The sequence below is a fragment of the Dreissena polymorpha genome, chromosome 6, assembly GCF_020536995.1.
Source record: "Dreissena polymorpha isolate Duluth1 chromosome 6, UMN_Dpol_1.0, whole genome shotgun sequence".
Taxonomy (NCBI): domain Eukaryota; kingdom Metazoa; phylum Mollusca; class Bivalvia; order Myida; family Dreissenidae; genus Dreissena; species Dreissena polymorpha.
The window spans coordinates 4839061-4864717 of NC_068360.1; the positions used below are offsets into that span (position 1 = coordinate 4839061).

The 25657-nt window shown below is 37.2% G+C and overlaps 2 protein-coding genes across 2 annotated transcripts; both read right to left on the reverse strand.

The window, feature by feature from the left end:
- Positions 1-598: 598 nt before the first annotated feature.
- LOC127833771 (uncharacterized) lies at positions 599-6278 on the reverse strand. Its single transcript, XM_052359196.1, has 2 exons — positions 5160-6278; positions 599-1753 (listed from the first exon to the last, which is right to left on the reverse strand). The coding sequence occupies exons 1-2, from the start codon at positions 6052-6054 to the stop codon at positions 888-890; spliced, it is 1761 nt and encodes a 586-aa protein (XP_052215156.1). The 5' UTR covers positions 6055-6278; the 3' UTR covers positions 599-887.
- A 3356-nt stretch (positions 6279-9634) lies between these two features.
- LOC127834153 (DNA-directed RNA polymerase II subunit RPB1-like) lies at positions 9635-25169 on the reverse strand. Its single transcript, XM_052359785.1, has 6 exons — positions 25041-25169; positions 23387-23491; positions 21666-21848; positions 20792-20989; positions 14136-14319; positions 9635-13141 (listed from the first exon to the last, which is right to left on the reverse strand). The coding sequence occupies exons 1-6, from the start codon at positions 25167-25169 to the stop codon at positions 11901-11903; spliced, it is 2040 nt and encodes a 679-aa protein (XP_052215745.1). The 3' UTR covers positions 9635-11900.
- Positions 25170-25657: the final 488 nt, after the last annotated feature.

A 25657-nucleotide genomic window follows, 5' to 3' on the forward strand; every position in this document is an offset into this window, starting at 1 on the left:
ATATAAATAGCATAACATACACAATACATTTAAAATCATTCAAATATACAATGTAACATTTATCGAAGTTATGTATACAAACACATTTTACATAATAACAAATGCAAAATACATAGCTAGTTCGAAATATTTCGAAATTCTTCAACGATAAAACCTTATAACAACACTATTCAATTTTCTTTAAACATAATAGTATAACGAGTTGATTTAACCACATCAATTCACGAAAATCAATATCAAATAATTGTGTATAAAGCCTGATCACATGGATAACATCTTACTAGTCATCTAACTCATGGCCGGTGATATCTTATACAAGTGAAGTTTCTTGATGCCTGTACATTTGTTGGACACTGCCAGCCTAGTACCATCCTTAGACACACATATGCTGTAAGGAAGCTTCATATTCACTGGGTAGGTACCGAGAATGGTTCCATCAACACTCAGATGCACGATGGAGTTGTTATTCTTACTGCACACCAGCACCGTGTATTTTTGTAGCCTAGTTCTCTGTTGGACACTGCCAGCCTAGTACCATCCTTAGACACACATATGCTGTAAGGAAACTTCATATTCACTGGGTAGGTAATGAGCTTGTTCCCATCAACACTCAGGTGCACGATGGAGTGCTTCCTAATACTGCACACCTGCACCGTGTATTTTGTAAAACATGACGTTATTTTAAGTGTTTTAAAACTAATGTTAAATAATGTTAAATTCACAATACATGGGCAGTTTTAAATTCAGGTGCAATAAATATGAATAACAACACTATTTAGTTTTCATCAATCAAAACGTATACCGTATTGATTTAAACATCACCATACCCGAGCATTTATAATATATATGATGGTAGATCATTGCATGATCACATGGATCACGTCTTACTAGTCACCTAACGCCGGTGATATCTTATACAACTGAAGTTTCTTGGTGCCCTTAGCACTGTTAGACAACGCCAACCTAGTGCCGTTCTTAGACAAACCTATGCTGTGTGGGCACAACATATCCACTGGGTAGGTACCGATAATGTTTCCATCAACACTCAGGTGCACGATGGAGTGCTTAATCGTACTACACACCAGCACCGTGTCACCAGGCCCTACACAGGCACCACGAGGCTCCTGTATGTTCGTATTAGTGACTGCTCTAGACGTGCCTTTCAAGGTGTCGTGCATGTATACCGTATGAGCGAACCTGTCAGTCAGTACTAACGTGTTCTTAGACTGGACATACGTGCACGCACTCTCATCTACTTTGTAAGTCTTCTTTGGAAACGTCAGGATGTGATCAAAGTCTGTCTCAACCCCGTCCACTGATATCATTCTAACTGGACGGGGATCATCGTACGTACTCACGACCATGTTAGATGGAGACATGCAGCATATAGAGTAGAACGTGGATGTTGTATTGATCTCCCTGGTCAGTGTGATGGTATTGTCTGTACTCACAGACAGGAGGTATACTACTCCGTTAAACGTTACACACAGTGTATCATGAGACACACATACTACGCAATATGGGTTACCCGTGAACGTGTACGGTGTTCCAAGTCTCTGTAGTCGCTCATTCAGTATGATACATTTCATGTTCCTGTTATCCACGGCTACCAGTCTCCCGTCCGGCAGGAAGTCCAGTCCAATGAGGAGAGGCTTCTTCTCATCATCTCCAGTCTTTGGTAGATCCACGGATACGAGCAGCTCCAGGGTGACTGGCCTTGGTTGGGATGATAAGCTAATGGGACTGGTCTTCACTGAAATAATAATACAAATTAATAACATTTAATAATAATAATTCAAATCGGCGCCCTTTGAGAAAAAAATTATTGCAACTGAGAGGGTATTTTAACGCTCTATTAAAACTACCCGTATTTTCCAAATCATCATCAATAATCATCATCATGATCATCATCATCATCATCATCATGATCATCATGATCATCTATATTTCGCAACGACCCCCGTCACTTAATAAATCTAAATAACAGCGCGGAATTTATATTTCATTAGTAATTTTGAAAGCCCTGAATTATTTTCTGATAAACAGAAATAAAAATATTAGTTTACTGAAAATGATGTAAAATTATGCAAACAAGACCAATCCACATGCACAGTAAACATGCATGGCGAACTATCTACGTAAATTGTATTATAATGTTACTATTAAAGTTTTTTGGTTACAAAGATACTCAGTTGTTGTTATATTGGATAAGGTAAAACAAATGTGTTCTTTTTTCCACAAGCATCGCCAACAATAGGGTAGGTAGATCGAAGTGACTTTTTTTCTTATGATAAAGCATTATTTACCTTTCTTTTTTCCAAACTTTATTGAGGAAGTTTAATGACATAAATCTTTCAAACGCCTATTCAATATTTTGTCTTTGTATATAATAGTTACTTAAGCGAATGTGATCGAATTTTGCACTTTGATCAAAATTTCGAAAACACAACCTGAATACGTAGTTTAGAGTGGACAAAGCAAACAAAATAGGTTCGGCCGGGTTAACAACTTTTGTTATGCCTTCGTACTGATGAGCGTAAGTTGTATATTTTAGACAACAAATTGTATGCTCCTGAATCTGAAGTAAATAATATACATTACAGCAGATCATAAAGACCCGAATACCATTAACATAGGATTTCTCACTGCTCATTTATGGTAATGTTTAATAATTAAATAGTTCGAGAGATCAAATGTTGCTAATGAAGACACGGGCGCATGGACGCACGGGCTTAATTAAAGCTTAGATGCTCGACTTGAACACCACGTTTTTAACTGAGATTCAACTCGCTAAGCTTCGTGGTAATGATTTATATACATCAATATTCCTCAGCATTACTTAAGTAAACACATGTTAATCCATACTTTTGCAAGAACTGTAAATATTTTGCTTAAGAATGATCGTGAAAGATAACGTATTAATATCCTCGTATGTCTGATAAAGACTTATATACTAAAGGGTTTTGTACGCGATCACGCTATTTTGATGAAATAACCATCAAACTAATGACTCGAGCTTGACCGTCACTATTATACCGTGTCCCCTCTATCGAACGACCCATCACGAACGCACCGAAAGTTCACTCGTAGTGAATGAGGAACTGTGTATGACGTTAAGACTTGTATTGTTCAGTTTAATCAGGGACCTATACAAACATTATAGGTTCCTGGTTTGATGCGAGTCTATACGTCGCGATACGATGTTTTTCGTCCGGTGGCGGCAATATGGTTACACATTGGAATAGATAAACACTAACGTGTGTACACGAATCAGTACCCCACATCCCCGGGACGACGTAAGTATAATCGATGGTGACTACGAATTTAAGCTACACCCGGAAACAAATTTAACAATTACTGTAAATTATGTTTTTATAACGATTCCACGACTGAGTGTCGATCTTACACGATACTCGCTAATGGATTCCCCAAATAATGACGTTATTGTACGAGCATAACAATTCCCACCCGTTTACAAACTGCCTGATCGTCTTGTAATATATCAGGCGAGGCTTAAAATAAAACAAGCAAATTCGTTGAATTGATATCCCCCGCAAAATAAATTATTCTGGACACACAAATGTTCTGAATGGAAGAACGGATAGACAACGCCAAAAAATATCCTAGTTTTAATTTAATATACCTAAACAGTATTAAAAAAAGCTCATACAAAACGTCTTTTTAGGAACAAAAGGTGATTATTCTGCATTAAAAGGTGGTGTGCAACGAAAGTTGGTGTGCATCATTCGCTTATCAATATATACACTCATACCAATTTTCATTGAAATGCACGAAAGCAGTCCCACAATATGCTTCTGGACACAAAAGTTTTCTGGACGGATGGACAACGACAAAAAAAATCTTATCCAGATAACAGGACGATTGAACAACGCCAGAACAATATCCTCCTCCAAATAAAATTATGAGAGAAGGAAGGACAGAAAAGTCAGTGACTATATGCTCTCCATTGTTGGAGCGCAAACTCTCTAACCTGTAATTTCTAAGTACAAAGATGTTAACATCATTCTGCAAAAAATGCTGGTCAGTTTAGGGGTTTAGCGTACGACATTACATAATGCATTTGTGTAACCTTGACCCTTAATGTGAATCGTATGACCTTACATAAAGTATAATTATTGTGTGACGTTGACCTTAACCCTAGACATGAACCTTGAACTTAACCCTAGACATGAACCTTGATTAACCCTAGACATGAATCTTACATATGACACACAGCAAGGAAGAAGAAGGAGAAGAATTATGGGAGGTTATTACATAATCCACTGCTGCATAGTAAAATAATGGCTAAATAATAAATATTTCTACAAATGTGAGACCTTTGATGTGTGACCTTGACGTGAAATTAGACAGAAAATAATAAGTCAACTTAATGTTTGCAAATATTTGTTTGTTTAACGTGTTTTATTTGTAAAACAACACAAATACTATTTAATCATAGTAATTTACTTTAATTGCAAATTAACAGTGATCCATCAATAAATGCTCGCTAATTAAGTAAGGCCCATATGCAAAAAATGATTATGTGGTTAAAGAAGATTAACCGGTATTTAAGACTTGAAAAAGGTTCCATTTTGAATAAAAACTAAAAAATACATTTATGTTTTCTATTTTTAAATTTAATACGCCATTTCCACACACAAAAAAAACGAAGCATTAAACGCGTTTAATATTACACGCGGACTTTTACCGTTTTTTTAAACTTTATTTTCAAAACTATCGGTAAAATCCATGTTAAATGCTAATATTGTGAATACAATATAAGATTTACACGTGCAGGAAATCGAATCATTTTTTAATAATGATTTAAATCCATTTTATGACATCAGTATCCATTATGCATTTTCCTTCTTTGTTCATATTGTCTGCATTTTTCAACGTTGCCCATATTGCCTGCGTTTTCTCGCCTAAGGTATGTAAATAGAAGTACACGCAGACGTAAGAAAATCAAATTATCAAGGAAATAATAACTCACATTAATTTTAGAAAACAAATAGTGTTTATAAACGTGTTTTGGCGATGCTCAACTTGTATGGGGCGAACAAATCGAACACATTCTCGTCTAATATTATAAAGTTAATTAATAATGACCCAAATCAGCGATTTATATTCGACCGAATGTAAATAAATTATTTAATTACCTGTCTGCTTGCCATCATAATTCAGTTGTATGAAATTGCTCCCCACCTCAAGGAATGAAGTCAGCTCTTTTGAAAAAGACACTGTAACTTTGGATGCAACTTTAACCTTTCTTTGGTCATGTGCGTTTGATTCCATTGTTTTACGTCTCTCCTTAATGCGTTCCGAATAAATATATTGTTGACTGGATGTTCCGCGTTCTAAAACGATACAATACATCGACAAGATTTCACTTATTTCGTCTTTAACTTTGGACGAGGCATCACGTGCATTCATAATTCGCTTAAGTTCCGCAGTTTTAAATTTGTTTGCCTCAGCAATAAATTTCTGCTTTGCGTCTTCAAATAGTTGTATGATACGATCTCTCATTTTATCCACTTCTGAAGATATCTTTGCAATAGACTCATTTAAACCAGTTTCCGACTGCTCAAAATCCGCTCGAATAGACTCAGCCTCGGATTGCAATTTTATTAACGATTGTTTTAATGCTTGAAGCTCAGTTCGTGTTTGTCTTGATACTTTGGCTATTTCATCCACTTGGTCACATTTCCTGTGAATGAGAACGCATGAACTGCAACACAGTGAAGAATGATCCTGGCAAAAAAACTCTATGTCTCGTCCATGCTCGTGACACTTGTCCATTCCTTTCATGTCGATTATAACGGGCGCAGATTTAGTGTCCTGCACATTGACAATGTTATGCTGACCTGGTTTATACACAGTATGTGGATTTTTGCAAGTATCACACAAGAATTCATCACAATCCTTGCAGAAAACCGTAGCAGTGTTTGATACGTTGGTTTTCATACAAGGCTTACATGATTGTGTCACAGTACTTTCTCCAATAAAGTCGCCTGCATTGTCTTTGTTTGAATCCCGAAATATTCTAGAAGCCATTGTGAAATTGTGTTTAAACCGTGTTCTACTTTCGATTTAAAAAACCACGGTTTGCACGTTTAATAAATACATCCAATATTTTGTCACTTTTAAAAACGAAATCGTCGACCAAGTTATTTTCTTTCTTTCTTATTATGCTACTTTAAATGTATGCACACCAACTGATATCTAAATAAAACAATACAACATAAGCACTGTCCCACTTCCTACTTCCTAATGATCGTGTTAAGTCGACAAGGGGGTGTGGTTTTTCGTTCGTGAAAGATCGTTTATTTCCGGATTTTTTCGGAGATAAACCTGATTTTGTGTTTTGATACCCGGTTATGTTATTATTTATTTTCTAGCGTTCAGTATTACTGTCATTAGCTTTTAAACGTGTTTATTTAAATAAGTGCATATTGATTTGACCCATATTTTGTGACTAAAAAAAAGATCACTACATTTTCCACTGTTAATGTGTTATTGTACACGAATGACAATTAGTGCACGTTTTATTAAAGAATCTTTAAGACAGAAGGCGATGTATCGCTTATACTGACATTTCCAAATTGTACATCTGTCCTAGTCATATCATGTATATTTAAGTCTATTTAGGTGTTTTAAATAGAGAAAGCCTTGTTATTTTCTAATCATATCTTACAGACTTAAAGGGTGCACTAAACTCTTAAAGTTTGTGATTATTATTTATTTAAAACACCATTAATAAGTAGTGTAAATAAACTCTATATATCACAAAACGATGTCTGCTCATAGGCTATATTTATGTGATGATCGTGAAACGAAAGTCTCAACCCAGAAGCCAATTTTCCTCAACAATGCTGTCGCATGGACTACGTACGATCAGTCAGAACACTCGCACGGACATTCGACGGTTTTTCTAAACAAAGAGCGCCTGCGATCTCAGTACAAATTTGCTCTTACCTAACAACATAAGAGCATCACACAGTATACGCATGTATTCACGAAATGGAAGGCGTAGCACACAACGAAGCTTACAATCGCACAAAGAGCGTACGGCGACGTGACAAATGTTCACTAATACTTACAGTATGGAATACCGTTAATGCCATATGGTTACCCATTAAAATCCAGAGGGCGACAATGCAACATAGTACGATGGCGAAAATGCGATAGTACAATGGCAATTTGATCGGTAAGTACGATCTACACAGGAAGGTCAGTCAATTGTGAAATTGAAGGCGAGATCCATTCATTAGCTCAATGGGAGATGAGCACACACGCGTTTGGAACTATGTATAAAAATGTCAGACGAATGGCCATGTTTTCAAAAATTGTCGCAAATACAAAAATATTTTCTTAAAAATCATCCACGCTTTTAGAGTATTCAACTATACAAGTTTGGGCGAGATAAACTCAACTGAAAAAGGGTTGAAAACACAAGCTTCAGGCCAATATATTTTACAGCGCAAAAAACTGAAAAGGGAAATACTTTTATCAAATATCGTTGTAGCCAAAGGTTCTTTTACTGCGATCACGTAAATAATAAGGTCATTTAACTGTGGATGTTTTCACAAGATCATACTGAAAGAACTTTTAGGCGTACGTACGTATTTTAGGACAGCCGAACGGACAAGCGCGATGGTTGTTGTATCCAATACCGTGGGGGACACACTAATAACAGGAGAAAGAAGAAACACTTCTAAATTTTCATTACGATATATCAAGACACAAATATACAGGCTCAAAGTTTCAACTATTTTTTTATATTAAAACTTTCAATTGTCTGTTCTTCAAGTTTCCTCCACGTTTAATATTTTTTCAATTTTTATGTTGCGAACTTTTAAGTAAATGTACTAACTTTTTATATATTGCAAAAAATCACGTATTATATGTACCATTTCTGTTCCATTCATTAAAACATATGTGTAAATTGATAATTTTACAGTATGAACATTATATAGATTTAAGGAAACACGTGTTTATTTAAATGAATTTATTGATTTTCATAGATTTTTCAATAGACAAAGAAAAACATTATTGTTGAAAATCTGCATATTAATAAGGAAACAAAAGACCCCAAACATGAGCGATATACAGTAAAATATAGTTTCCATTTCCATTTCAAAACATTTGATTTCTTGATGGAATAAAAATATATATTATTATTTGTAAAGATCGATGAACAAATCCTTGTTTTTTTTTATACCTTATGGGTTGCAATTATCACCCATCAAAATATACATGTATAAATCAAAATTATTTTGATCCTGCTTTTTGGAGGATTGAAAACTTCTTCATGGCATTTACAATGAATATAAAAGGAACTTCGTATGTACAGTGGGCCAAATTGAATGTAATTATTTAAGTTTGCACAACAATGAACAATTAAGTTTGAGATACATATTTTCAATGATTGTGATAAAAATATACATATAACAAAAACGCAAATTATTACCGTATACATAATTTTAAACACTTAATAGTTTATTCACTAATAGTGCTAATTCTTTCTTCAGACACCCTTACGTAGATAGCACTAGAAATGGTTGCATTGATCCTTTTTGTCTGTACATTCAAGAGATGTTACCAATGAAACAAAGTATTGCATATCCTAAACACATATATACAGAGAAACAAACATGACGTAATGAATCTGAAGTCAACACATGTTTTCAATAATAAAATAATAAAAACTATAACAAATACAGGCTGGGAAACAAGTGTTAAAGAAAATCAAAATAATCAGTGAACCTTTTTATTTTCAATATTTGATTCTTACATATTGTTCACAAAACAAATACTTGAAGACTAGACATTCAGAAAAACGCAACATCCAGCCACCAAATGTGATCCACAACAGTGTTTTTTATGGCAATTTTCGGGGCAAAAAAGAGTATATATTTTTCCCCCATTTTGTAAAAAAAATCCCCTCTAAAAGTTAAAAAAAAAAAGTTTTTTTTTTTTTTTTTTAGAAAGAACTGTCTCATAATCATGATAAATATATCTCAAATTTATTTAATAAACAACTAAAAACGTATACAGCTATAATTTATATTATTTTCAATAATTATAAAGAGTTGTATTAAATAGTTTTTCACAAATTAGTGGACTTTTCACATTAATTGCATTTTTCTCCCAAAAATGGCAAAGAAAAGGCCTGATGTATCTATATTGTGTCAATATTTGTTGATAAAATCATTCCACTTTGGTCCATTTTATTGATAAAAAATGCTCAAATTTGCCATTTTATCGATTTGAAAGATCCCAATTAAACTCAAAATGGCTAAGAAAACTGAGACAGTGAATGAAGGCTGAACTGTCTGAAACTTAAATGTTGAAAAAAATCATTGATATATATTTTAATTTTAAGAAAAAGGACAAAGACATACAGCTGTGAATATTATATTCATACAAACATGTGTATTAATATAATAAATATCATTACATACAAATAAGTGAATTTTTAATTTTCCCCTTTTCCTAAAAACGACAACGGGGGTATCGTGTGAGGGTGTGGTGGTAATTTGTGAGATGATCTTAAAAAAAAAAAAATTAGGGGAGGGGGGGGGAGGGCACGGGGGATGGGTAGGGTGGAGTCTATTGTGGTTTTTCAGGTAAGAGTAGTTTTGTCAAAGTATCAATCAAATCTAATCATAACTAAAGAAGTTCTGGCAATTTTAGCAAAATTTAATAATTTGACCTTGAGAGTCAAGGTCATTCAAAGGTCAAGGTAAAATTCAACTTGCCAGGTACAGTAACCTCATGATAGCATGAAAGTATTTGAAGTTTGAAAGCAATAGCCTTGATACTTAAGAAGTAAAGTAGATCAAAACACAAAATTTAACCATAAATTCAAAGTTACTAAGTCAAAAAGGGCCATAATTCCGTAAAAATTACAACCAGAGTTATGCATATTGTCCTTTTACTGTACCCTTATGATAGTTTGCTAGTGTTCCAAGTATGAAAGCAATATCTATGATACTTTAGGGGTAAAGTGGACCAAAACACAAAACTTAACCAAATTTTCAATTTTCTGAGTATAAAGGGCCCATAATTCCGTCCAAATGCCAGTCAGAGTTACATAACTTTGCCTGCACAGTCCCCTTATGATAGTTAATAAGTGTTGCAAGTATGAAAGCAATAGCTTTGATACTGTAGGAATAAAGTGGACCTTAACACAAAACTTAACCAAATTTTCAATTTTCTATGTATAAAAAGGGTACATAATTCTGTCAAAATGCCAGTCAGAGTTACATTACTTTGCCTGCACAGTCACTCATGATAGTAAGTAAGTGCACCAAGTTTGAATGCAATAGCATTGATACTACTGAGAAAAGTGGACCTAAACGCAAAACTTAACCAAAATTTTCAATTTGCTAAGTATAAAAAGGGCACATAATTCTGTCAAAATGCACGCCAGAGTTATCTAACTTTGCCTGCCCAGTCCCCTCATGATAGTAAGTAAGTGTACCAAGTTTGAATGCAATAGCATTGATACTTTCTGAGAAAAGTGGACCTAAACGCAAAACTTAAGCGGACGCCAACGCCGACGCCAAGGTGATGACAATAGCTCATAATTTTTTTTCAAAAATTAGATGAGCTAAAAAAACACTGCACAATACAACAAAAGTACACAGCATTGTAATTACAGTATTTCAAATGTAACAATCACACTTCCTATTGAAGTTTGAACAGTCATAGTCACACAGTCTGCTTTCAAGCCACACAAGATTTTCATTCAAAACATACATTCATAACAAATATTGCATACTCTAATGCTTACAACGACAATTTCCACTAAATATGTATGCACACACACACAGCTTATACAACCAACATGATTGAAGCTTTTAATGCGCTTTTTCTACGCAAATTGACAATATACATATATACAGCAATTATCAACACACATTTGTTTACAAGTACTGACTTAAAAAGTCAAAGTCATTCACAAAGTACATGAATGATTTCTGCAATTGTTAATTTAAAGCGGGTATATACGATTTTTTATATGTGTTTAATAGTAATATATTGATAAAATATGTCACAATAACACAAAATAGGCAAGAAAAATTATACATTAAAGCTGAATTTCATAAAATGCAGCAAAGACAAATTAGCGCCCCGAGCCGATAGTGACGTACATATTTTCCTACAATAACCGAAGCATTCGTCTTTTTTTACGATCGGAGATAGTGTTCGTGTGTCGTATGAATAGATATCGTTGCAGGAATTCAAATAAACTGTTAAACTAAGTTTAGATGCACATCGTACATGTATGGTATACATGCTGGCGAATTCGGCTGTACAGCCGTTTTCAATTTCAGAATTAAATATCTGGATTATGTTGAATTTTTCGACACATGTTCTTCTTAACTTTTATTTTTATTTATATTGAAATATATATATAATAAGTTTTTTACATAGTTTATAGAAATTCATAAATATTTGACAAAATCGTATATACCCGCTTTAAGACACATGTCAGAATTGTAACAATTAAAGTCCATGTATATGCAAAACAAACATGGCGTGTTTCTTTACCAAATTTACCATCTAAGTCCATGACAAAAACAATAACCACCAAAATTGAATGTGAATGGCGCAAGTCAATATCAAACAAGGTTTAATTCAAACACACGATCAATGTTCCTTATCACACTGACTGAGTAAAGAACAATGACATGATATCTGCCCTTTTTTTGTTATGGTACAAGTCAACACTGGAACCCCTACAACACAAGTCAGCCACCAAATCCGCCTAATCTGAATCACTATCATCCGCAGCACTGTATGTCGGGCTAGTAGGGGAATACTTTGGAGTTGTTGGGGTGTAGGCAGGGGAAGAAGGACTGTATTGTGGACTTGATGGGCTGTACGACGGACTAGCAGGCGAATATTGTGGACTTGATGGAGAATAGCTTGGACTGGCGGGCGAGTACTGTGGGCTCGAGGGAGAATACGTTGGGGGATGTCGGACTGTATTGTGGGGAGCTTGGCGAGTACTTGTGTGAGCCTCGGTCACTGGCCATGCCTGGGCTATATGCAGGGGAGGAGGGTGAATATGCCGGGGATGAGGGGGAACATTGAGGGGAGCTTGACGAGTGGCTGAAGTTTCCAGGGGAGAAGCTCGGGGATGTGGGTGAATATTTGGGGCTGGAGGGTGAATATGAGGGGCTTGTTGGCGAGTAGGAGGGGGATTGTGGGCTGTATTTCGGTGAGGAGGGGGAGTATGAGGGTGAAGAGGGGCTGTAGTTCGGACTAGAGGGGGAGTAAGCAGGTGACGAAGGGGAGTAGCTAGGGCTGGAGGGGCTGTAGCTGGGCGAGCTGGGGCTGTAATTGGAGCTAGTAGGGGAGTAACTGGGCGACGTAGGGGAATAGCTCGGGGAGGTGGGGGAGTAAGAGGGGCTGGTGGGGCTGTAGCTAGGCGACGTGGGGGAGTAGCTAAGGGATGTGGGGGAGTAGGAGGGTGAGGTTGGACTGTAACTCGGTGATGTGGGAGAATAACTGGGGCTGGTTGGGGAATAGCTGGGGCTTGTCGGACTGTAGCTCGGTGAAGTAGGGCTGTAACTGGGCGACGTTGGAGAGTAGCTAGGACTTGTCGGACTGTAGTTTGGGCTGGTTGGGGAATATGACGGACTGGTCGGGCTGTATGATGGACTCGTAGGACTGTATGATGGACTTGTAGGTGAATAGGATGGTGATGTCGGACTGTAGTTAGGCGATGTCGGTGAATACCCAGGGCTAGTTGGACTGTAACTGGGGCTGGTGGGAGAGTACCCAGGACTCTGTGGAGTGCCTCCAGACATTGCAGGCGAGCTGGGAATGTACGAAGGCGAGGTGGGGCTGTAGCTTAGAGACATAGGACCTCTGGGGCTTGGAATATATGGGCTGGAGGGCGAGCTGGGTGAGCCATGCTGTGGTGACCAGGCAGGACTGTAGCAAGGACTGTAGCCGCTCTCGCTTTGAGACGGGGAAAATCCAGCTGCCCCTGGGGTCATATCGCTTCCCACCCCTGGGGACCAGACGCTTGCGTACCTGGGAGTAGCTCCCTGGTTCCAGGGGGTCATCTGCGGGGACATTCCCTGAGCAGGGCTGCCGGCTACACCCATTATCATGCCTAGACCTGGAAAAATTATTGTCTGTTTCACATCAACTTTTCATATTGCGTGTTGATACAAAATGATGACCAATATGCAAGAGTTCTGACAAATTTATTTTTACCAATACATTGTTCCGAGATAATGTTTTTTTAATCATGTTAATAATAATTAACTTTATTAGCGAAATAAAACAAATAAACAGGAAATTTAAATTTTTCATAATACATCTCAAAATGGGACATATAATGATATTAGTAAACTAAATTTGTTTTACCAGAACATTATTTTGAGATTGTGTATTTTTAATCTTATTAAAGGGATCTTTTCACGGTTTGGTAAATTGACAAAATTAAAAAAAGTTGTTTCAGATTCACAAGTTTTCGGTTTAGTTATGATATTTGTGAGGAAACAGTATTACTGAACATTTGCCATGGTCTAATATAGCCATTATATGCATCTTTTGACGATTTAAAAACCTAAAAATTATAAAGCGTTGCAACGCGAAACGATTGAATAATTTGGAGAGTTCTGTTGATGTCGTTTAAATTTGTGAAACAACGAAGATTGCTTATATAACGTATAAAATACGCATCTCATGTATGCTTGGCAGGATAGCTCAGTTGGCTAATGCGTTTTTACTTCAGGATTCTGGGGGTCACTGGTTCGAGCTCTGCTGCAGGCTACTTTTTTTTTACTTTTTGAAATTTAATTTTTGATTTTTTTACTGGAGCTTTTAAAATTTAATGTTTACATTAATCAATATAAAGCATTTAATGACAAACTTCAAAACATGCCAAAATCTGTGAAAAGGCCCCTTTAACACTAATTAATTTTATTTAAGCAAAGTTGCATTAGTTAATTGAAAATGGGAAATTTACACTAGTAACATATAACAAAAGTGCATTTGAACACAGCCAAACTTATCAAAACTTACAGAGACCATCAAAGCAATCCAATGTTATCAAAACATGCCAATTTCAACGTCCCCCCCCCGGCCATCCTACACCACCCACTCACCTCCCATCATGCCAGGCCCCATGGTGTTGGGTATTTCCATGCCATATTTGCACTTCTCTGCGTCCAGGAGCAGGTCAAAGCAGCCTGTGCCAATACGCGCCAGCTGTCCCAGCATGATCGCCTCAGACACGCCCTTCATTGGGTCGGACTCAGCATGGGCTGCAGCCTCCATCAGAATATCAACCTAGGAAATATTAAAAATAATAGTCATAGTCTTAAGTAACAAACCATTTTTGTATCAACATACGAGATTTCACTCAAAGAAGAAATGCAACATAGACGACTTATTTCTGGAGTTTTTATATCATTTTGTTAATATCATTGGATTGTTAATATTGGAGATATTTTGTCTCAGTAAAGAACAAGAGCTGTGTTTGTGAAACACACTCATGAATGCCCCCTACTGCGCTTTGAAGCCATATATTTGACCTTTGACCTTGAAGGATGACCTTGACCTTTCCAGTGTTCTGCCGCGATATTGTGGTGCAGAAATTGCATATGTCGCGTAAAATTAATAACTGGTGCAAATTTTGTCACGGCCGATTTGACTTGAGTACAAATCAGAAAGCGATTGTAACGTTTCTTAGATTAGCGGATTGGTGCTTGTTGCACAGCGACCGCTTTGTTAGTTCAGTATTGATTGGATGATACGATTCTCACTCATTTGGCGGCGAATGAAAACGCTTGTTTCATAACCGCATACCTCCTAATGAAGAGTTCCAAAAATGTTGTCGCCAAAGAAAAAAAACCTCGAACAATTTTAAGTTGTTTTAGTAAAACATCGAGTAGTTCGAAAGAAACTACTTCAGATAAGGAGCAAGTCCCCCCGCTACATCTGAGAAGGTGCACGATAGCCCTGTGACTCTTTATGTACAACATAAACCGAAAATCATCCCGTCCACATCGAAAAGTCAGCCTGAGCCGTCATATAAAACGGATGTTAACAAGCAAATTCGTTGAATTGATTTCCCCCGCCCATATGCGTCTTGACACAAAAGGCAGTGCTCCAGCTAGGATTTGAAAAGGGCAGGGGGGCTTTTCTGTCAAAAGGGCACTTTCGACGCGCAGTATTTTGTGAAAAGGGCACTTTCTACGCGCAGTATTTTGTGAAAAGGGCACGTTCGAGCGCGCGGGTGTTTCTGGAATGCTTTCTATTGCATGTTAATTTATATGTTATAAATATTTCTATTATTCCCATTATTATTAAACCATTCAAATATAATGTGTACAATGAGGATTAAACTAATTACAATGTAATAAGAGATTTATGAATTATCATATGTAAAAAAAAAAATATTATTTATTTTTTTTTTGAGGGGGGGGGGGCAGGGCAGAGGTTCGGGGGGCGGGGCGGAGGTTCGGGAGGGCAGGGCGCGGCGCCCTTCGATTTAGGCCTAGCTGGAGCACTGCAAAAGGGTTATATTTGACACTGAAAAAAGCATTTTTTCAAGATACAAAGGGCCATAACTCTGTAATTAACAGATGGTGTACAAGGTCATTTGGCGTGCATCATTCTCTTATCTATATATATTCTCATACCAAGTTTCAATGAAATCCGCCAAAGCACTTTCAAGATATGGCTCCGGACAGAAAAGTGCCTATAGTAAAAAGCATTTTTTCAAGATACAAAGGGCCATAACTCTGTTTTTAACAGATGGTATACAATGCCATTTGGCGTGCATCATCCTCTTATGTATATATATATATATATATACTCATACCAAGTTTCAATGAAATCCGCCAAAGCACTTCCAAGATATGGCTCCGGACACAAAAGTGCCTATAGTAAAAAGCATTTTTTCAAGATACAAAGGGCCATAACTCTGTTTTTAACAGATGGTGTACAATGCCATTTGGCGTGCATCATCCTCTCATGCATATATATACTCATACCAAGTTTCAATGAAATCCGCCAAAGCACTTCCAAGATAGGGCTCCGGACACAAAAGTGCCTATTGTAACAAGATGTGTTTGTGAAACACAATGTCCCCCTACATGACGTTTGACCTTGTAGGATGACCTTGACCTTGACCCTTCACCACTCAAAATGTGCAGCTCCATGAGATACACATGCATTTCAAGTATAAAATTGCTAGCTTCAATATTGCAGAAGTGACATTACATGAGCAATTTTGACCCATATATTTGACCTTGAAGGATGACCTTGACCTTGACCTTTCACCTCTAAAAATGTGCAGCTCCATGAGATACACATGCATGCCAAATATCAAGTTGCTATCTTCATTATTGCAAAAGTATTAATAAAATTAGCGATTTGGGCCATATATATTTGACCTCTGACCTTGAAGGATGGCCTTGACCTTGACCTTTCACCACTCAAAATGTGCAGCTCCATGAGATACACATGCATGCCAAATATCAAGTTTCTATCTTCAATATTGCAAAAGTACTCATAAAATGAGCGATTTTGCCACATATATTTGACATCTGACCTTGAAGGATGACCTTGACCTTGACCTTTCACCACTCAAAATGTGCAGCTCCATGAGATACACATGCATGCCAAATATCAAGTTGCTATCTTGAATATTGAAATACTGCACAAGTGTACATTAAATGAGCGATTTTGACTCATATATTTGACCTTTGACCTTGAAGGATGACCTTGAACTTGACCTTTCACCACTCAAAATATGCAGCTCCATGAGATACATATGCATACCAAATATCAAGTTGCTATCTTCAATATTGCAAAAGTTATTGCAAATGTTAAAGTTGGCGCAAACCAACCAACCAACCAACAGACGGCAAAAACAATATGTCCCCCACTACTATAGTGGGGGACATAAAAAGCATTTTTTCAAGATTCAAAAGGCCATAACTCTGTTTTTAACAGATGGTGTACAATGCCATTTGGCGTGCATCATCCTCTTATGCATATATATACTCATACGAAGTTTCAATGAAATCCGCCAAAGCACTTCCAAGATAGGGCTCCGGACAAAAGTGCCTATAGTAACAAGGGCTGTTTGTAAAACATGCATGCCCCCCATATGGGGTGTCCATTGTAGTGGCAGCCATTGTGTGAATACAATTTTTGTCACTGTGACCTTGACCTTTGACCTAGTGACCTGAAAATCAATAGTGGTCATCTGCGAGTCACGATCAATGTACCTAAGAAGTGTCATGATCCTAGGCAAAAGCGTTCTTGAGTTATCATCCGAAAATCATTTTACTATTTCGGGTCACCGTGACCTTGACCTTTTACCTTGTGACCTCAAAATCAATAGGGGTCATCTGCAAGTCATGTTCAATCTACCTATGAAGTTTCATGATCCAAGGCGTATGCGTTCTTGAGTTATCATCCGAAAACCATTTTACTATTTCGGGTCACCGTGACCTTGACCTTTAACCTAGTGACCTCAAAATCAATAGGGGTCATCTACAAGTCATGATCAATCTACCCATGAAGTTTTATGATCCTAGGCGTATGCGTTCTTGAGTTATCATTCAACAATCATTTAACTATTTCTGGTCACCGTGACCTTGACCTTTGACCTAGTGACCTCAAAATCTATAGGGGTCATCTGCGAGTCATGATCAATGTACCTATAAAGTTTCCTGATCCTAGGCCCAAGCGTTCTTGAGTTATTGTCTGACAACCACCTGGTGGACGGACCGACAGACTGACCGACATGAGCAAAGCAATATACCCCCTCTACTTCGAAGGGGGGCATAAAAAGCATTTTTTCAAGATACAAAAGGCCATAACTCTGATTTTAACAGATGGTGTACAATGCCATTTGGCGTGCATCATCCTCTTATGCATATATATACTCATACGAAGTTTCAATGAAATCCGCCAAAGCACTTCCAAGATAGGGTTCCGACACAAAAGTGCCGGATGGACGGACAACGCCAAAACAATATCCCTCCGCCTATGGCGGGGGATAAAATGTCCCAAAGAAAATTTCAAGAATGTTGGCTTCGTGATTATTCTTGGCTTGAGCATGATGTGACTGGCAAAGTTAATAGTTACATTTACCAAAATTGATAGTCAACAGTTGACAAAAACTTAATTCAAACAGTAACTAAAGAAACTGTCAGTGCTTTATGAACGGGACAGAAAGGCTCACAGATGAAGGATAAAAGGTATACTAGTTGTTCAACACACATATAATTTTGGCGTCTCATTGATTTTAAGAATGTCCCCAATTTTTTAGGGCTGATGGGACAAATGTCCCCTTCTAGATTCTTTCTCCGCAGAACACTGCCTTTCACCACTCTAAATGTGCAGCTCCATGAGATAACAAGAGGGCCAAGATGGCCCGAGTTCACTCACCTGAGAGGAGTTGGTTCATTTAATCTTTACCAAACGTCAAACTTGACCTAGATATTGTCCAGACAAACATTCTGGTCAAGTTTTATCATTATTGAACCAAAACTCTGACATATGGAGTGTTTTTGTTTTTGTAAGATTTTACCTGGTGATCTTTATTTTGAGTTGACCCCCCTTACCGAACATCAAACTTTGCTTAAAAATAAATATTTTGACCAAGATTCATAAAATCTGAAACAAAATTGTGACCTCTAGAGTGTTTACAAGGATTTTGTATAATATAATGAAAATTTGGACAATCTAAGGGCAATAATTATGGCATTAATTATGTGATTTTGCTCATTATCAAACTTGACTCAGATCTTTCAGCAACTTTCATAAAGAATGCTTGAGAGTTGTGAATGCTAGAGTGTTTACAAACCAAATGCGGATGAACGGACGGCAGACAAAGACCAATTCTAAAACCTCATCTGAGCAATCAGATGAGCTAAAAAGTGTGTTTCACCTATCTGAGCCATTTTCTAACTTGTCCGAGAAATCAATAAAACCAATGTATTGACTAAGTTTCAAGATGATTAGGTAAAAAATGATACTTCTATAGTGTTCGATCCCATGGTTTCTCTCTAGTCACATAAGAAAAACTGCCCCACCTGGCGGCTATGGTTTTTTACCGGTAGGGACCATTTGCGAACTCATCTGAGATATATATAAAACCAATCATTTCACCAATCATGATGATTGGGCAAAAAATGAGACTTCTAGAGTGTTCACAAGCTTTTTTTACTATATAAATATAAGAAAACTGCTCCCCTGGCAGCCATGTTATTCAACTGACCGGAACCATTTTTTAACTCAACTCTTGTATCAAGGAAACAAATGTTCTGACCAAATTTCATGAAAATTGGGCCAAAAATGTGACTTTTAGAGTGTTCACATGTTTTCAATATAAACATATAGAGAAAAATGCCCCGCCCACTGGTGGCCGTGTTTTTCACCGATCTTGACCATTTTCGAACTCGTCCGAGATATCGATAAAACCAATGTTTTGTCCAACTTTCATGATGATTGGGCAGAAATTGTGACTTCTAGTGTGTTTACAAGGTTTCTCTATAGCCAAATAAGGAAAACTGCTCCACCCACTGGCGGCCAAGTTTTTGACCCAGCATGACCCAGTTTCCAACTCCATGGAGGTATCAGTGGGACAAATCTTCTGACCAAGTTTCATGAAGATCGGACAAAAAATGTTGCCTCTAGAGTGTTTACAAGGTATCTCTATAGCCACATAAGGAAAACTGCCCCGCCCACTGGCGAACATGTTTTTCAACAGACCAGAACCACTTTTGAACTCAACCAACATATCATTAAGACAAACATTTGACAAAGTTTCATGAAGATTGGGCATGAAATGTGACTTCTACAGTGTTTATAAGGTTTTTCTTTTTTTTGACCTAGTGACCTAGTTTTTGACCCGTCATGACCCAGTTTTGAACTCGACCGAGATATCATTGGGACAAAGATTCTGACCAATCAGGTGAGCTAAAAATGCATGCCAAATATAAAGTTGCAATCTTCAATATTGCAAAAGATATGAGCAAGGTGAACACATACAATGACAGACAGACAGACAGGCCAAAAACAATATATCCCCGATCATTCGATCCGGGGGCTATGAAAAGCAATTAGTAAAATGTTAATTCACGTAGAGGAGATTTTGTATAATTTCACATCTCAACAAGAGCTGTGTTTGTGAAACAGAATGTCCCTACTGTGCCTCTTTGAAGCCATATATTTGACCGATGATCTTGAAGGATGACCTTGACCTTTCACCACTCTAAATGTGCATCTCCATGAGATACACATGCATGCCAAATATCAAGTTGCTTTCTTCAATATTGCAAAAGTTATGACCAAGGTTAAAGTTTTGGGACAGAATGACGGACAAAATGACAGACAGACAGGCCAAAAACAATATACCCCCAATCATTCGATCTGGTGGCATAAAAACTTATGTTGAGATAGTTTTGATACACAAGGTAATTTGTATTAATATTATTTTTCAAGCTAAAAAATTAGGGCTCTCAAAATTCATTTTAAGGTCACAATCAAAGAACAATTTATCTATCAAAATAGTTCAGTTTTCAGAACCTTGTACATTTGGCTAGTTTTTACTGGAACCTTTCAAAACCTGAAGAAACCTTACTATCAACCATCTAGCAAGAGACAAAAGAACCCTAGCAAGTACTTTGAAAGTAAAAAATTAGTGATCTCAAAATTCAATTGACAATTCCAGTTATCAGTGACTTTTATATATAAAACTGTTCTAGCTGGAAGTTAAAGACCCCTTAGTATCAAGTACTTCAAAGTCTCTTCGAGCAAGTGCGCCAGTCTCCTGCCTGTTGATACCATGACGTGTGATGACCATCAAATGACCCTTTGCAGTCATTACGTCACACAGCAAAGCCAGGTGACGGTAGTTCACATAGGAGCCGTCAAACGAGATCACATGGTTCATTTCCTTCTCTATCGATTTTCGGACAGCTTCAATACCTAGTGTCTGAAAACAGCACGGACATGTTAACAAGTAAACTTGAACTCACTTTACTACTAATTTTAATTGTTTTTTAAATCCTGATTTTGTTACTCCTCCTGAAATTATTTAAACCCGTCTGAAATAACAAAAGTTCTTCTAAAATACAAAAACACATTTGAAATGCACCATGTTAAACATTGAAATATTTCAGCTATTCTTGTAAAAAGAAATCTTAAGAAGAAATTTAAAGCAGATTAAGAAAAAAGTTCCATTGAAGCTTATACATTATCATACTTTTCATCTAGAGTTCAGAAAATCAAAGTTCCCCACAGGATTACTTAATACGTATAGAAATGAGTATTCATTTATCTTGATATACTTATATCATATGGGCATTAAGATAGAAAGAAATGACCTGAATAATGAATTGAACAGATATGTTCCTATTCTTATTAAAACCATGATTAATATCTTGTATATACATGTAGTTATCAACATAACTATTCCACCAAGCAAGCCTGATTGGTATTTCATAAGTAAAGCCCCAAAATATGTTACAAGGTTGCATAATTGAAGCTGCGAACCTGAGCAACTCTTGTTTAAATTTACAAGTGCAGGAATTTAGGGCTTGTGCTTATTTCAATCTCTTTTAGAGTCTTCAAAAAATCTTCATGAAAACGTTGGAAACATTTTCACTCACCGCAAACACCTCGACGATATCATTTGTACTGGTGCGTACAGGGTCCACGTCTCTTTCACTGAGCACCCTGACCAGCGAGGTGCCGTCAGTCTCCAGGAACCACTCTGCAACGGCCTTGAACTCACCCTCATCTGTGATGAAGATCCGCTTTTTGTCATCTGTGTTTGGCAGGTGCATGTATACCTGTGTGGCATGAGAAAGCAGGTAAGGTGATGTACTCCTGTGTGACATGCCAGAGCACACAAGGTAATGTACACATGTGTGACATGAGAGACCAGGTAAGGTAATGTACTCCTGTGTGAGGTGAGAGAGCAAGTAAGGTAATGTACACTTGTGTGAGGTGAGAGAGCAGATAAGGTAATGTACACTTGTGTGACATGAGAGACCAGGTAGGGTAATGAACACCTGTGTGATGTGAGAGAGCAGGTAAGGTAATGTACACCTGTGTGACGTGAGAGAGAGCAGGTAAGGTAATGTACACCTGTGTGACGTGAGAGAGCAAGTAAGGTAATGTACACTTGTGCGAGGTGAGAGAGCAGATGAGGTAATGTACACCTGTGTGACATGAGAGACCAGGTAAGGTAATGAACACATGTGTGATGTGAGAGAGCAGGCAGGTTTTTTTTATCCCCTTTTTGGGAAGATAGCCCATGGCTTTGGAATTGGGAATTTTATCGGCATTTTCATGAAATTGGGAAAATAAATTCATTAGCCTTTTTTTCCACACAAAAAGTCCACTGATTAGGGAAATACTAAATTTGACAAATTTCTTTATAATCATTCAAATTAAAAGAAGAAAATCATATAATACTTTGTTAGATGTAATTGATTAAAATACGTATTAGACACTTTAAAAAAAAAAAAAAAATTATTTTTTGGGGAAATTGGGAATTTTTTGCCAAATTTTGGGAAAAAAAGTATACTTTTTGGTATTGGGAACAGCCGAATTTCGGCTATAAAATCGGGCCAAAAAAAACAAACCTGGCAGGTAAGGTAATGTTCACCTGTGTGACATGAGAGAGCAAGTAAGGTAATGTACACTCGTGTGATGTGAGAGACCAGGTAAGGTAATGTACACCTGTGTGACATGAGAGACCAGGTAAGGTAATGTACACCTGTGTGACTTGAGAGAGAGCAGGTAAGGTAATGTAAACCTGTGTGGCATGAAAAAGCAGGTAAGGTAATGTACACTTGAGTGAGGTGAGAGAGCAGGTAAGGTAATGTTCACCTGTGTGACATGAAAGGCCAGGTAAGGTAATTTACACCTGTGTGACGTGAGAGAGAGAGCAGGTAAGGTAATGTAAACCTGGGTGGCATGAAAAAGCAGGTAAGGTAATGTACACTTGAGTGAGGTGAGAGAGCAGGTAAGGTAAACCAGCTGTTGATATAATGTTCAGAATGAGGGGTTATTTCAATACAGAATGAATATATTGATGGTAGTAATAACTTTTGACTTAAAATTTCTATTCAATAAAAGACCTTGGTAATTCGGCACTTATACTTAATGGGGGTACTAAAAAAGAACGAGACGGAAAGTCAGACAAGTCTGAAGACACTTGACTTGCTCCAGAATTTCTTAGATTTACACTTGTTATTGAGGTTTAAAAGAAAACATATTCTATTTGCATTTTAAAAATTTTCAAACTGGCTAAAAGAGCAGGGCACATAACCCTCCTGTTTTCCTCTAGATCTTTCTAGTTTAAGGCAAAAAGTTGACCCACCTTATGGATGGCCTCGTTGCCCTGCAGTGACATGTCTGACAGCAGGTTTGCCTCAATGCATCTCAGGAATATGTCGTCCTCCATCTTGTCTGCCATTGCCTCCTCCTAGAAACAACAAAAACATCTCCTGAAAAATCTGCAAGGGTGTGATTTTAGAATCACTTTAGGTGAAGAAAATGCGCCACGCCCCTTAGAGAGTTAAACTATTTACCGTCTAACCTGTCAATAAAGACCACTCAAGGGATTTGGTCGTTGTGGTCTTTGTTCACAGGTGGTCTTTATTCCCAGGGTCGATTGAGACTTTGCAACATATGCTAGTAGTTTTTTAATAGGTACCTTATCTATGTAGGTGTTCTTTTGTTTAAATATTTGAATACTCATGCATGTATAATGAAATAAAGGATTGAACACACAGTTTTGTTTTTATATTTATTATTTCCATTTTCCCGTATGTTTTTATTATTTATTTCATTAATCATATACATTATAAATAACTATTCAAATACATGTATATGTAATTCATAATGTTATGTATTTGATTTTTGCCTACACCAAGATTATTAGCCACTCGTCTACAACTGTGTCCTTTACCTAACAAACTAATGACCTTAACACTTACGCTTGGAAGCCATGATGGTAAACTTGAACTGACAATTTACTTATCAATAATCTATGCATGTCTTATTACGGAGAAATTTAAGACGGGAATGACTATCAAAATTATTGTATTTAAGGCATTGTAATTGATATGAAACCATTAATTTCCTTAATGAATTGATAAAAGCCCCAAATTTGTCTTTGATATTTTCGGCAATTAGTAAATTCATCGCGAGTCACTTAAATACAAAGGCGAAGTTTTACACTTTTGACAAACTGTCAGATGCATAAAAGAAGCAGGCGACTATCAATTAGCAATGCTTGTTAAATAAACAACCAACTGCTATCGAGTGCAATAAACTGTTACTTGCCAATATCTCCATAGCGACAGAGGAGTGCATTGGTGAGTTGTGTATCACGTGACTACACAGCGTCACGGTGGCCATTTTTTTTTTTTTTAAAGTTGCGAAATCGTTGATTTTTATGATTGCAGTGGTCGTTGTAAGCTATCAAAATGGACTTTTGGGAATGTAAAAGGGCAGTCTTTGTTCGCAGGTGGGCTTTATACTCAGGTTCAATATATAGTGAAATCGTTCTGGAGGAAATTAGTGTGGTCGTTATTGACTGTTGGTCGCTATTAACAGGCCGTCGCTCGGGCAGGTTGAACTGTACTTGTAAATACATTCAGCAAAGTAAATAACTACATGTATTCGTATGATTAGTTTGACATTGAAAAAGATGAAATCATTCCCCTGAATCTGTGAGCATGAAGCCTACATCCATTTTCTTTAGTAGAAAATTGAGTTGCATAAAAAAGTGACAAAGTAACAGTTTGTAAGATATGTTCAGAAATGGGTATATCACTGGGGTTGAAGTGCGATGGGCATCTTTAGTTCAATTAAATCTCTTTAAAAAACTGAAGTAGTTAGCTTCACAAACTGTATGGGGACAGACTCAATGACTGACTGATAATAACAAATAAACCCCATTCCATCCCTGGAAAGTAAGGAGGGAGGTATGATCGAAGTGCTTAATACAAAGAACTGATTGAATGTACCTCTTGCATCTTGCTGTCCTCAGAATTCATGATTCTCAGTCGTAATACAAGCTTCTCTGCATTGTCATCATTGAATATGCAGTTCAGGTCATCATCAAAACCTACAACAGGCCAGTAGACGATTGACATCGGTACTATATGATGGTAAATATGAACAAGTACCCAGAGTGAGTTTCACTAACATAGCGTACATTTACGCAACTTTAGGTTTACGCACATAATTTACGCCGAACGTAAAGTATTGCATACGCCGTTTCACTAAAATGTGCGCAAAATTTACGCTGCGCGTAAGTGTTGTTTAGCCTGTCAGGTGGGCGCGGACGCATAAGAAAGTCATCGTCTCCAACAGTATCTACTGTAAACAATGGACGCGAAAACGAAGGTAAAGAAAGCGAATTGGTCCAAAAACGAGTTTGAGACGCTCGTTTCCGAGTACGAGAATAAATATGACGTGCTCGAGGGTGGTCTGTCTATTTCCCTCACTGGAATGGACAAACGGAAAGCATGGGAAAGCGTTATGGACGCGTAAGTGGTTTAAACTTTAACATGCAAAGCCCCAGATTAATCATATCGTCACAAACATTCAAGAAACAAAACAAAATTTAGAAAATAATTTA